Source organism: Pelodiscus sinensis, chromosome 4, assembly GCF_052426305.1.
Source record: "Pelodiscus sinensis isolate ZL-2025 chromosome 4, ASM5242630v1, whole genome shotgun sequence".
Taxonomy (NCBI): Eukaryota; Metazoa; Chordata; order Testudines; family Trionychidae; genus Pelodiscus; species Pelodiscus sinensis.
Genome location: NC_143055.1, coordinates 5689553 through 5704743, shown reverse-complemented (window position 1 = coordinate 5704743; position 15191 = coordinate 5689553). Strand labels below are relative to the sequence as shown.

The following is a 15191-nucleotide window of genomic DNA, read 5'->3' as shown; positions in this document are numbered from 1 at the left end:
TATCTTTTCGGACAATGAGTGTCAAATTAGGTTGATCTTGGTGCTGAAACAGACGGAGCCAATTGGGCCAAAGAGCCAGTTCTCACATTTGTTAGTGATGGAAGATACAGGTAGGTCATATAACCCAGCGTCCAATAACTTAATGGACTTGCTCATAAGGTAGATCTGCAGCTACATTTCCCTATTCTTTACACTTACGATGGGTGAAGCACTTGCAAATGGCACAATTTCCAAGACTTTCCCCAAACAAAATAAATGTTTTAAGGGCCTATAATTAAAGAGCACAATACTCTCACAGGAGATTTGGTTGAGGCCAATCTCATAAAAGAAAAATTTTAGTTCTGGTAAAACAAAACTAATAAAATGAATACAATGCTAACAAGGCAATTACTATCACCAATTATGCTCTAAACAAGTTTGAAAAAAGGTGCTAGAAAGTTCACTAACCACCGACAGTAAACTAACCACGGACAGCAGGAGGCAATGAGAAGAACCGCAGTGGCAGGTGGTGTGACCAACTCTTTCATGTCTTCAAATCATGATACAAAGACACCATACAGCCCAGTGGGCCATCTTATCTCTATTACATTAACTGCTTTGCATTATATAATCAGGCTACAACTGAGAGGGCATGCATAGCCTATGAAAAGACCAAAAGACTCCAAATTCAAGTGTACAGCTTGCATACACATCATTAGTAGAATGCACATATGGACAATCAGTGATAGTTATTGTCTACTGCCCGTCTACCTTTAACTCCTGCATACCTTAATTACAACAAACAAATCATCTGAAGAAGTGGGTTGTGCCCTCAAAAGCTCATGATACTATACATATATTTTTGTTAGTCTCTAAGGTGCCACCAGACTACTTGGTTTTTTTTAAAAGTTGTTTATAACAAACAAAAAGCTATTGTTGGCACTACACAGACAAAGCTGTAGAAAGCCACGCTGGATTGCTATATTCTACATAAAGATTCAAAGAAACCACACCTCCATTTTTTATTATATACATGCCAAATATTACAAAATATGCATAGTACTTAAAAATAGAATAATTGAACCAACTTTCTTTTACCCTTATTTGAAGTAGAACAGCATTCTTATCCCTATTTTATACAGGGGGACACTTCATCAAAGAGATCAACTTACTTTCCCAAAAGCACAGTATCAGAGTTAGAATTAAAACTCAAGAGTTCGTAGCTCCTAGTCCCAGGCTCCTAACACTCCCCTCTCTGGGGATGGTTAATAACCAGAAAGAACAAAAAACCTGGGTGCAGTTTGCTGAGCTGGTAGTTGAGAGGGGACAAGAAGGGAATCAGTTCCTAACCTGTAAACCATGCATATTTGATCTAAAAAAGTTACTGAGTATCAGAAAATAAACAATCTGAATGTCACTTTTACAGAAGTCACTTTTCTGACTATAACTGCAACTTCAGGATCATTTGCAGTAATTTTATATATTTTAGACAAGCTAAAAATCAAGAGTCTCATTTACTCCCAAACACCTAATAACCTACTTACCCTACATTAAATGTTTTGATTTATTAACTGCTTTCATCAAAGATCAACAGTATATCTTAAAATAGAAATGTAGATGAGCACTGATACACTACCATTTTGTTCTCTCAAATATTAAACAGAGAGTACTAACATTTAAAAATACAAGAACCAGAAAGATGTACTATGCAAACACTAGAACATATCACATTCAATACTGTATCTTCATCAAACCCAAGCTCATGCCACATTTTGATAATTATCCTTCATTTATCCTCCTAACTATGGTCAAGGTCTATCATCCATTTAAATCAATAGAAAGATTTCCATTGATTTCAGTGAATTTTGAATCAGGCCTTTAGACAGTTTGAGAGAGATTTTCAGGGCAAACTTTACAGTTTAAAGTGCCATCTATAACCACATTTCTACAGATACAAATAAATCAGAAAAGTCCAGAAGTTCTCATCTAAATATAACCCCATGACTAACACAATAATTAATATTAATTACAATTGTACAAAGTAGGTTTGCTCAGACCAGCTAGAGCCAAAGTACACAGTCCCGCTTTCCCAGTTTTATCTGAAGAAATATGGAACCAGGGAATATTTAAGTGATTGCAGAGCAGGTATATTTTGAACTTATTGCTCTACAAAGTCTACAGGATCTCCGACAGACAAATTAGGAGGAAAAGGAAGGAAGTGAATGAAGGGGTGTGATGGGGCTTAATTTCTCATGGCTTGTAAGACAAGGGAAAGAACCTTGTCCTCCTGGCCAGAGGAGATGAAGCTAAACTGTACAAGAGGTTGATGCAGCTCAGTAGAGAGGAAAAGATCCAGAAGAGAGAAGGTAGAGAGAGTTCCCTCTTCCTCGGAAGAACCTGGAAGAAGGTCCAATAGGTTGGGAGTGGCTAGGGACAGGAAGCAGAGCTACAGGAGTAGGCTTAATTCCTATGGTTGGGCCCTAGAGCAGCAAAGGGCAGCCTAGTCTAATGAGTGGGTGACATAAGAAGCATTCCATCTCAGTGGACCCCAAGATTGTTGGAACCAAGACTGTCACCTGGGTGGGGTAGTTTTGCTAACTGCGCTTGTGTACCTAGAATTTGCGGAGTGTGTTGCTTGAACCATAGCAGTGCTCTGATTAGATGCAGTGGGAGCACATGGCTCTCACAGTCAATGCTCTGTGCAATCAGCACACACCTCACTTCACGTGCCCTTGCTTTACATGCGCGTCACTTTAACACTGACAGGAAAAAATCTACAGTCAACCATTCTTTACATAAGGAACAGTTACTAAGTTTTCCACTCAGTCTCATGCAGCATCAGCAAAGCTATTTAAAAAACTGTTCATTTTATGACATTATTGTATTTTTATATGAACATTGTTGCAACCACCGTTATATATTTGCATCAAATTTTGTACAAAGTGGGTTAAGTGAGATATCTATAAAAAGTTAAGCAAAATCTTAAAGACTAATAAAACATGTAGATGGTATCATGAGCTTTCGTGCATACCCCATAGTTGTACCCACGAAAGCTCATGAAACCATCTACATGTTTTATTAATCTTTTAAGGTGCTGCTAGACTATTCGTTGTTTTTTTAAGTTTTTCCAGTTACAGACTAACTTGGCTACCCCTCTGAAGCTTCAGAAAGTTTATAATTCACTGAAATGTATCATTTCTGTATCTGAAGTAATGAGTATTGGCTAAGCACTTGTATTTCAAATGTTTGCTTCTGGAAAACATTAATGAACTTGGCCAACCTGTCGTAAAAGGGTTGCTAGTCAAGTGAATAATAGTTCTTCACCGACAATGCACCTCAAGTGGTACCAATACACATCTAAAGAACTTTGCTGTGAATGTTCAGACTAGCATATAAGCAATGGCTGTTAAGGAATCGTGCATCAACAGGTGACTTGCAATGCTAATATGACAAACTTCACCTGGGGCTTATTTTCACACAAGGAGAACAATGGAATTCCCTCCACAGCTATGTCTACACTGCACAGTTACTTCAGAATAAGCTATTCTGGAATAGTTATTCCGAAATAGCTTATTTCAAAATAGCACGTCTAACACTGCAGAGAAGCCTCAAAATTAGTCCGAGGCAGGCTTCCCTAATGTAGATGTGCTATCTTGATTTAGAGCCCCAAGAGGAATAACTTAGAACGGCCCTGGTGAGGGGCTATTTCAAAATAGCAGAAGTGGAGTGTCTACACATGCCATATTTCAAAATAGCTCTTTCAGAATAGGTGTTGTTCTTCATAGAACAAGGTTTACAGAAGTCGGAACAAGCCATCCGTTTTTTCAAAATTATTTTAAAATAATGGAATTGCTCTCATAGTTATTTCAGAATAACGGCCGTTATGCCGAAATAATTTTGCTGTGAAGACACACCCCACGTGGGCAAAGGTATAAAGAGGGGGCAGGTTTAACTGATCACATTCTCCATCTTTGGTTTCATTCCAGCTCATCACTTCTGAAGCATCTTTGCTATGAATTGTGCCCAAAAGGATTGATGACCCATCCTAACAGCGGATTTATTCCAGAAACTTATAAAACAGTAGATAATCCATCACTGCTATAAGCCTGCACCAAAAACTTTGTAGTGTACATCATTTTATTCCTTTAACAATTTACTCTCAATTTTTTAAAATTAAACCTTTTGATGTCAGATTCTGAAGTACTAGCACAGTGTACTCCTTTTGGGTAAGATCTGAGGTATAAATTGACCTGGGGATGTGGCTGGTCCTTTGTAATGGGGCGAATCGGTTTGGATTTAGTGAGATTGGTTTTCATAACCTTTCATCTGTGTAAGGGGTGGCATTGGTTGTGGCACCAAAGAAGCTGGAATGTCAAAGGGCTTGTGTGACTTCTTGCTGGCCAGTGTGGCAAACTGAAGTGCTCTGTGTGACAGGTTTGGTGTGCCTTATTTTGGAGGACTCCCAGTCATGGGCTGTGAGTAGCCCTGTTTCTAAGCAATTTACCCTGTTTTGACCCTCTCAGTAGTACCCAGAAACCCTCCAATATTACAATTTGCCTCTTGGTTTAACTGATCACATACCTGGATATCTTTTCTTTTTCTATGTCGCTCAGACGCCATGTTAAGATCTTTCAGGCCCACTTTACTTCTTTCCTCGTTCCACTTCTCAGAGCGACTTTTCTGCTGACCGATGGTGCAATATAGTTTGGACAGTCTTGGTGACAAGTACACTCTTTCATGACCAAAAGCCCTGATCAGTCTGGCAGTGTCAATGGTGGAAATGGAACTGCTCACCTCAGTTTGAGAAGTTGTCTCCATCTCTGTTTGGGTCACCACGTCTGATTCAGAGGTGGTAGAATCTGTCACCACAATGTGGTCTTTAGTAGGCATGGTCTCTGAAGAGGTGTCACTCAAGGGATCTGAATATTTCTGTTTCAAGAACCTCTTCGTGTGATTGATAGCTCTTTCTCCTGCCCTTTGCTGTCTAGACTCAGCTTGGCTTTTTTTCTCACAACTGGTTTCTGATGTTTCTCCAGCATTCAATAAATTCCTATAAGAGTGTAGGTTTCTTTCATGTATCTTCTTGTCATGCAATCTTACTTTCTTCTGCTCTCGACCCCTAGTTTTCTCTCCAGTATTGCTCTTCTCATTCTCTTCAGGCATTAATGAATGCCTAATGGGATTCTGAAGGACTCTGGCCAGTCGATCAAGACGTTCAACTAGGGACAGCTCATTGCCATGCTTACGATTATGGAGATGGTGCTTCTTTTGACGCTCTAAAAACTTAGTCCAAAGCTCATCTAAACTACCAGTAGAATAGGTACTCTGTTGCAGTGGCAGATCCATCTTCTGTCTCCTGCTTAAGTCAGTCCTTTGGCTGCTTGGTAGCAGATAGTCTCTGACCTTCTTTTGGTCTTCACGTACACGCTCTTTCCCTGAAACTTCATTTTCTAAAGATGCACTAATTCTCAAGTCTTCAATCTTGCTATAATCCACTTCTGCAGTTAGTGGAGAGAATTCATCCTCCTCATGCTCTTGATGGTAAACAAAGGCATTTTGGTCTTTCTTTGTAGCTCTCCAGTTCTGGAAAAAATTTCTTGAAGAAGGTTCAGGGTGTCCAGCATCAGTGCACTTCTTTGAAGTTGCATCATTAGAGAAGAAGTAATTCTCATGTTGCAGGGGCACTGGATGGTGAAGATAAAACTGGGCCGACTTGAAAACAGAATGAGACTTTTTTACAGATTCCAAATGATTCATGGACTCTGGAACAGAAAGATAACTTTTATTTCCCCCCCCAATGATGGCTACCAGCTTCTTCAGAAATAAACGGTCTCCTATAAATGGGGCAACTCTGATTCCAAAAAATTCCCAACTACAAATATGAGTCACTTCGCATACCACTGAAATACAGCCACCTCTGCGACAGAGTCTGAAATTTTTACCTCTCTTCTAAAGGACAATATCGCTAGCCTACAGTACCATGCTACTAACTTAAAAGAATGCCACTTATAAGTGATGCTACTTCCAGTATCACCCTGTGAATATCTTAGAAGTTTCACACACAAATACTGAATAAGTCTGACCCTCTTTACCTTGTAAAATTTGATCGGATTACTCAGCCCAAAAGTAGAATGGCTGCAAGTGAGTCCCACCAAAAGATGTGTAGAATAACTTATGTTTTCAAATCACTGCACACTATATTATAAATGAGATTATAATTATTTCATAGGCATGCACTGTATTCTAATAGGAACGTGCACTTCAATCAAAAAGAGTCAATGCTTGGAGGGGAAGACTCCAGACTTGTATTACAGAGCTTGCAAAGGATTAAACAGGGGATGGCTCAGCAAAGAAAGATACAGTAAAACTCCAGTGGTCCGGCATCTAATGGTCCAGCACTCCTGATGGTCCGGCACCAACTGGAACCCGGAAGTGCTCCGGACAGCCGGACAATTGGAGCTGCTCTGCCCCGGCTTCTCCGATTCAGCCGCTGCTGAAACTGACCAGCAGCTGACTCAGGGAAGCCTAGGGCAGAGCAGTTGGGGTACTGCTGGGTTGGTCCCGTATTGCCGCCCCTCGGCGCTGCGGGACCAACCCGGCAGCACCCCAGCTGCTCTGCCCCCGACTTCCCCAAGTCTGCCACTGCTGAAACTGACCAGCGGCTGACTCCGGGAAGCCCGGGGCAGAGCCTGCTGTGCCAGGGGCTTCCCAGAGTCAACCGCTGGTCAGTTTCAGCAACGGCTGACTTGGGGAAGTCTGGGGCAGAGCAGCTGGGGTGCTGCCAGGTTGGTCCCACAGCGCCAAGGGGCGCATCCCCCCACTCCACCCCAGACCACTCATAGCCCCCCTTCCTATAGTCCAGCATATTTGATAATCCGGCACCCCCTGGGTCCTAAAGGTGCCGGATTATCGGAAGTTTACTGTACCTCTTAGAGGTCAAAAAATGCAGGGTTACCTTGAACATTTCCAAAAGTCAACCTGAGTTAGACTTTGCAAAGGAAATTAAAATAAACAGTGCAAAAGGTTCTTTAGCCATATAAATAAAAAGAAGAAGAAAAAAGAAAAAGTAACGTGTAATGAGAATGGAAAAGAAATGAGAGATAATCTAGGTACGTTTTCCCAAAACTAAATGTTTATTTTGCCGGTTTTCAATAAGATGATAATGTAGAACATGTGGGCAAAGGCAAGATGGCTAATGGGAAGGATTGTGTAAAAACAGAAATCACTATATCTGAAGTGGAAACAAAACTCAAAAAGCTTAATGTACTCAGGTCTGGAGAAATGGGGGATGTGATGTTGTACCCTTGTATTTCTTTATGGAAATATGCCTTTGAATAGGAATATGCGTAACCCAAATATGCTTTACGCAAAATGTGGCATGTAACCTGTGATTGAAAAGCTTGTAATCCACTGAATGTATATATTCTATTTGTGTTCATGTATCATTCCTGTATTTGAAGTTAAAAATCTATATTTCTAGATGTGCTAATGAAGGCCATTAGTAATACTCGAGGAATTTAATGGCCTGGTACTCATGATAATAATCTGTGAATGCTCTTGCTTTTCCTATAAACCTGGACTATGATTGGTCCTGCCAAGACATATGGTCATGTCACCTGATATTTGAACCCATTTTGGATGTGGTACTTTTCTGTGGGGGCGTGAAAGGATTGAAATTGAGCACAAAGGATTCTCACCTATAGTATAATCTACTTATAAGCAGGAAACCAAACAATTGGGACATTTGCCGGACACCAAGACACTCCCTCCTTCCCACTCAGATGACTGTTGGAAATAGCTAAGACTGAACAGGGGGAAGGATCAGGCCCAAGCTAAGAGGATGCCTAGCTTGTGAGAAAACCTTCTGCACTGCTGACTATCAGAGTGACCAAAATCTGGCCACAAGAGCATAAGAAAGATGTGACAAAGGATGGTGTTACAAAAACTGATTGCTATGTCCTGTTCAAAGGTATAAGATATTCTGTTGTAATATCTCTTCCTAAATATGCCCTAGCACAAGGATGGGGAATCATTTTTGGTGGGGGGCCACACCAAGATTTTTGAAAGTGGTTGAAAGCCGCACACTTCCATGATATTAATGGAGGAAGTGGGAGGTCTGGGATGGAGGTTGAGTGCAGAGGGAGCCTTGAATAAGGGATTGGGGTGCAAGAAGGCGAGTGGGGTCTGGGAAGGAGTTTGGGTGAAGGAGGCAGTTGTGACCTGGGGCACTAGACTGGGGTGTAGGGATGTGGGTTGGAATTGGGGTGCCAGATCTGGAAGGGGATATGGGTGCAGGAGGGGGAAGAGGGTTTGGGTATGTGGAGTTGGGGGGGGCAGGAGTGGAGGGGCAGAGGGTTGGGGAAGAGAGGGGCTGGGGTGTCAGAGGCAGGCTCTGGCCAGGAGACTTACCTCAGTGACTCGCGGACAGCAGCTCAGCACATTTCTGAAGCAACCTCCCTGCCTTTGCCTGCCCTGCCCCCACACAGGCTACAGGGCCATGTGCGTGTGTGAATAACTACGAGACGGAGGGGAGGGCACCCAGTTGCTTCTTTTGCTACCTGTTATTAAAACAGGCAGCTCTTATTGGCCAGTTTCTGGAAAGAAACCAGCCAATGGGATTGTGCTGGGGGTGGGGGCAGCGCCTGAAGTCTTCCCCCCTCCACTCCAGGCTCACAGTTTTGAAAGAGAAATGGCTAGGCAGCTCTTTTCTGAGCAGTGTGCGGGTGGGACATGGCAAGCAGGGAGCCTGCCTGGGGCTCCCTGCTGCATCCATAGGCCAGGTCTGGTGGTTTGGCGGGTCGGATCTGGCCTGGGGGCTGTATTTGTCCCATACCTAATATAAGGGTATATTTTGTGTGTGGATGCTAATGAGAAGAAAACAACACATAAAAAACTGGGCACCCCAATATTCTTGGGGAGCATAATACAGATAAGAAAAATGAGTGCTGACACCTTCATGCATATGCAACCTGGATTAGGTGTACAGAGAATCATATGACAAGTGAGGGTGCCTGTAAAACCCCAGCAGGAACCATCTCTCTCATGATGATCAATTGGCAAAGCATGCATCAAACCCTAAGAATATCACTGAGGATGTAAGAACGACTATCATTATAATTATTACATAGCTCACCATGGGATTTCTATGTGCAAAGATGACTGTAACTTTACTTATTGCTTTGATAAAACTTGTAAAACAGACATGACCTTACAGGTGTGGTCACCATCCTTGGTCTTCATGTGTTCCTAGAGGCTCTAAATCTGAAGCAAGTAGCAGAGGTAACTTTCACTCTGTTGAGCTTGAAACTGTAGCAACCAGAGCTGAACCCATGAACATCACTAAATTCACTTTAAATAGATACAGAAAAAAGAAATGCTCATGGGCAACCTACTTACCTGTAGTAGCTTTCTGAGGTGTCTTTTTTTCATTTGCCCAGGCTACCTTAGGCTCAGCCCTCTTACTGTAGATGCCCTCTTTATGTTTAACAGCTACAATGTCTAGAGGATTCTCATCCATGGAACCAAGTATCTTTGCTGGAAAATTTGGAGGAATAGCATCATTTGAGCCTACAAAGAAAGCAAACAACATGGCAAGAGTTGTTTATCATAATGAATACGAGAATAAAGTGAAACAGCATGAAGAAAGCACCTTTAAACCAAGCCGCAACCTAGAGCTGAAGCAAATCACTGAAGACCAGCTAACACAAGGAGTTTAATTTACTGCCTGAGTAAAGAATTATTAGTTGTTCATTCAGCTAATGAACAACAGAGTTCTAGTGAAATAATACCAGCAACTTACCATTACATAATTTTTCGATAACACCTCTGATCTCAAGATCAAGATACTTCCCTCTGACGTAGACAAGTATTATACCCATTTTTCTACAGATAGGAGGCATGGGGAGATCAAGGTCACATACTCAGAAGACTAGACTACCCTTTGCTGATCTTCATATTCAATTTTAGCTATTTTCACTGACGGATGCAGACAGCCATTTTCTGGGATTTGACTAAGGAAGTGAGGAAGCACGTTGGCAAACGTATGAAACAGCAGTCAGAGGGATTTATTTAGTGGTAACGAATGTTTCTTAGTTATATAACTAGGACTGCATAGCCTCTAAACAACAGCTCAAGACAACAATATCTTTTTCCTGATCAGCTGTCACAGCACTATATTTTTGTGTCTCATGAGTTTGAAAGCCTAAAGGACAGTAAACTGATTTATATTCTGTAGCAACACTATGCAATTATGTTCAGTGGCCTTATTCAACTCAATTTCTCTCAGATATTTCTCATGAACGACGAATCCTAACTACAACAGGAAATTTAAAACCATATGTTTTAAAACACTGTGAATTTACACTGCTAGCATCATGGTTCCTGTAAAGCACACATCCTCTCTTGCCTCTATCTCTTCCTTACATTACAGCAGGCAGAATGGGCAAAGATTAGGAAGCATGTGGAAATGGATTTGGAAACCTAACCTTTGCTTTTGCTCCTATAATTTTTCAGATGAAAACTGTGTGGACAGTTATAGCTATTATTATTATCCAGTGTACCTGTGCATCAGGGAGTCAAGACAACATCTTTATAACATTAGCTGTCTACAAATAACTGTGGGTGCCAGAAGGAAGACCAGGTTAAAGGAAATCTGAAAAAAAATCAAGCCTAGAATGTCTGTTATGAGCAGCATATTCTGAACATAATCATATTTAGAGAGAAGTGGGGCACAATATGTGAGGAATCATCCTCTTTCTTCCACTCCCCTAGTGTTTTCAAAAACTGCAATTATAAATCACTTTTAAAAATCCACACATTTCTAAACTGAACTCACCTAACTTGGGGTTACCCTTAAAAACTCTACATATTACACTTTATTCTGATATATGTTCCTTAACACATGATATCCCATTACACTTCAGAATGCATCCATAAAAAATTCCTTTTCTCTTGAACCTGTTAAGAGGAGATTCAAAGCAGGAAATTACATCAGGATGGATAGGAGGATCGCTGGAGAAGTGACACAGGTCCAAAAGAAGAAGGAATTTGAAATGGAAAGAAGAGAACTAAAGGTAAATCTGTCAGGTTGTGTGAAACACACACTCATTTCTCCTTTCAGTACCAACAGACAAAGGTAAAGAAGTCTCTGACTGGAAAAGTCTAGAGTACCTCTTTCAAATCCAGGATATTATATATTTATGTCACAAAGCTAGAAACATAAGAGGCATAAAAAATGTACTGGGACAAGATCCTACACAGTTACACAAAGTAAATCCAGAGTAAAAATAAGTGGAGTTACTCAAGATTTGCATGTTGTAACAGAGCTGAATTTAACTCATGGGGACATTCTGCAACTGGATTATGAATAGTTGACCCTAGTGATTACAGCAAGAGCTCAGAACTATGCATTCAAACTCAGGATAGAATCTGACTCAATTTTGTAAATATTTTGAGAAATATAAATACCTGAGTGAGAGCTCTCAATAGTGGTCTCTGACCTGACACGAGATATTTTGGGTCCTTTCATTGGATGGGGAACATAGTACATCTTGGAACTTCCAGAAGGCTTATAGGGCAACAATAGAGGCTGATCTGCAGGAATGGAGAGCAATGCAGTTAACAAAAATCAGTAACGCCTAATATGCTACTGAAGCAGAAGTCATAGATAAGAACTCAAAGAGATCCCGGAAGATATTCTGTAGAGAGTATATTCAGTTTGCTTTTCCCTAGAGAACATGCTCAATTAAAGAGAATGTTCAGAAAGAAGTCTAACTGTTGGAAAGTTGACCTGCTAATAGCGAGAAGGGGTGGCTTAATCATTTAACACATTCCTTAAAGATTAATAAAATGTGTGACTAGTCACAGCTGTAATAAATAAAAAAAAAATCTCATTTGCATACCAACACTGCCCACAGTGAACAACAGCTAATGAAATCATTTCTAATCGATTACAGAAACCTGCCTGTGCTTAGATCAGCAAACAACTTGCAATTACAGCACCACTCCACTGGAGGATTGTTTGTTGCAGGTGGCAAAAGAGCTAGCAGACTTAGTGCTTCTTAATAGTAAAGATAAACAATTGCTCAAGTAACTGAAAAGAGATCTTTGTATTGCCATTTAAACTGAGCTGGAGGTCTTCATACACAAGGGATCTGATCTCTTCTCACACCATATGCACACGACTGACTGAGGTTGCTTTACACACTCCTCAGAGAGAAATACAGAGTTTGGAACAGAGAAAATATTAGAGAAACTGAAAGTCTACATACACCAGTAGTGTGCAGCACTGTTCACTGGTGCAGAGAGATACAATTTGCATCAAAGTGAGTTAATCTGCCATATGTGTTCTAATTTTATTGGGGTGTATATCATTGCTAACACATTCCCTTTCAGCAGCTGTATAAATTATTTTGCCCACAGAGTAATTTCAGGTTGGTTACCTGCCAACTCATAAGCCCCCTAATGATTTCTAATATGCATAATTTTAAATATCAATATTAAAAATAAGTGCATTAAAAACACTTTGTGTTTTCTCACAAAGTGCACAAGAAGCAAAACATTTTACTTGATAGAATGTGCGGAAGAGGAAAGATTATAGGTTCATGGAAGGCACTTTGAGCTTCTCACCAAGTGGCCTGAGAGAAGATGAAATGTGGTTCAGAGACGAAGTAGCTAGGTTGGGGATTTCACCCGCCTTCTGGTGAGAGGACCCAAAGGTACTGGCTTCACCATCTTCTGTACTAACATATATCTCTGCTGAAAATGTTGTCTTTTCAGGACTTTCTGTTGTTATCTGAGTTATGGCATCAGATGTTGCCTTTCCAGTTTGCGCAGAAACAGTGGACTTGAAATTCTCCTGCAAATTAAGTTCACATGAAGCCTGCCTTGAAAATGGCATCCTCAGGCTACTTTCCAGAGACATATATGTAGGATGCTGTGAAGATACTGATTTTGGGAAGTATAAAGAACCTTGATCATTTGGGATAGATTCAGCAGTTAATAGCTTAGAGGCAGATTCTAATAAAATCTGGGGGGGAGAGCTTAAAAGTATTTGTTGAGCGTCAGTCTTAAGACTGTCATTAGATCTTGCTTCAGCTTCGGTGTCCAATATACTGAATGGTTCTGCATTATTACGTTTTGGAGAGAGTGTTATGCGTACACAAGACAGTGCTTTCCTGGTTGGAGATGAAGGCAATATAGGCACAGTGGTTAAAGTTTTATCTGGGGAGGAACAATTTTTCACATTGGCATATCTTGTCTCAACATTTGCCTGACTGACGGAGAACATATCAGAACAAAGTTTATCCTTTTCCAACAAATTACCATGGTCTTTAAGCAGAAGGGTTCGTAGGCTATGCACTGGATCTTCTGAGCTATCTGCAAATGGAACTTGGCTGTACTGACTCATCTTTTCCTGCTGAGGAGGACTCCTGGAAAGAGGTTGATGAAGCATATTTACTTCTTGATCAAATTTGATCAGATCATGGTCAATCCCAGAAAATCTGGCACTATGTCTGCCCAAACCAAGAGCATCGTGAGTGAAAGGTTCAGCTTCCTCAACTAGGGTCAGTCCCTGATCAGTGTAAGTGGTTTTAGAACCTTGACCTGATAAAATATCTTCTTCTCGGGAAGTTCCATGTTTGCCAATAGCAAAGGGCACATGCTGAAACCTGTCTTTATTGGCCTCAAACTTAATATCATTATCAATTAAGTCAGTGGCTGTCAGGTTTGATGAAGGACATGATTTAAGACCTTCCACCTGTTGCTTGCCAGATCTAAGCTCTTTCACGCTAATAGATCCAGTTTCAGAAGGCAGTATACCATGAAGAGTATCTTCACTGAGACTGGCACTAAGGACCACGGAAGCTGATGGAGACTGAGAACGTTTACGAGATGCAAAAGTGATGGAAGTAATTTGCTTGACAACTTCTACCGAAGGTTTTTCTGTAGATGACAACTTCTGAGCTGAAAGAAACACATCCTCCTCTGTTGGTACACTGGAGGCATTCTCCAATTCCACCGAACATTTGTCCATATCTTTATGCAAAAGTGTGCAAAGCCCACTGTCCACATCCAAAAGATTAGCTGTGAGTGTCTGCAGCTGAGGGTGGATATGTGTTTGGATGTTATTCAAAGCTTTAAACTGTACATCCCCTAGAGACGAGTAATCAGCAGGGTCACTTCTATATATTGGTGTAACCTCTCTTGTGTTTGACTGTGGAGGGTCATTTAGTTTGAAATCTTGTGTCTGGCTGTCAATTTGGAACTGTTTGACAATTGGAGATTTGAAGTGTTCTGTGTTCTGCCTCTGACTATGGCGGTGACTAGATGTAGCCTCTGCACTGTTTCCCAATGGATCCTGTAAATGCAAAACACCACAAAGATTATTGAAAAAAATAAGTTTTGTGATAAGAACTTAACAATTCAAGTAAGGACTACAGGTGACAATCTTATTTTTGCCATTACACAGAAAATACACACATTTTGGAACACAACTGCTAATATGATTATAAATATTACAACACTAGTCTTCACATGTGCCAGAAAAACAGCCAGTACAGTCCCAAAACCACAATATACACTACTACCACTATAATTTATCTTCCTAAAAGCATTCTTCAGGGTTTGGTTTTATTGTAATAAAACAGACTATAGTTTTTCTTGAGATAGGGAGAGGGTAAGTCAGTGTTGGGCAAAATATGGCTCATGGGCTAGATCCGGCCCACCAAGCCACTGGATCGGGCCCATGGGACTCTCTGCCAGGCTTCTTGCTTGCCTTGCCCCTGCTCTGCACTCAGAGGATCCCTCTGAATGCTGCAAGTCCAAGGCGGAGGAAGGGGGGGAAGCTTCATATGCTGCCCCCACCCACAGCAAAATCTTGCATCTGCCATTAACTGGTTTCCAGCCAATGGGAGCTGCCTGTTTGCTGGACAGGCAGTGCATGAAGTATCCCTCCCCACTCCAGGCTCAGAACATTCAGAATAAGCCACACATGGCCCCTGCATCTGACGCAGGGACCCTAGCTGAGGAACCTGCTTGGCTGCTGATGGGGAGCTAACCAAGTGTCTCCTGGCCAGAGCTTGCCTCCCCTCAACCCTCTGCTCCACTCCTATCCTATGTACCCAAACTCTCTTAGCCCTTGCTCCTATACCCATAACCCCTCCCAGACTCTGCACCTCCTCCTCCAGGTCACAAACCCCTCCCAGACCTTG

General features: G+C 41.3%; 1 protein-coding gene across 5 annotated transcripts in view; it reads right to left on the bottom strand.

The window, feature by feature from the left end:
• Positions 1-15191, bottom strand: part of ALMS1 (ALMS1 centrosome and basal body associated protein) — a 98848-nt gene that overhangs the window by 19499 nt on the left and 64158 nt on the right. For all 5 annotated transcript variants that reach the window (XM_089777742.1, XM_075931030.2, XM_089777741.1 and 2 more), the window contains 4 exons: positions 12607-14338; positions 11446-11571; positions 9376-9546; positions 4561-5741 (listed from right to left, as the gene is read on the bottom strand). In XM_089777742.1, coding sequence (XP_089633868.1) covers positions 4561-5741; positions 9376-9546; positions 11446-11571; positions 12607-14338 — 3210 coding nt within the window. The remainder of the gene's footprint in view (positions 1-4560; positions 5742-9375; positions 9547-11445; positions 11572-12606; positions 14339-15191) is intronic.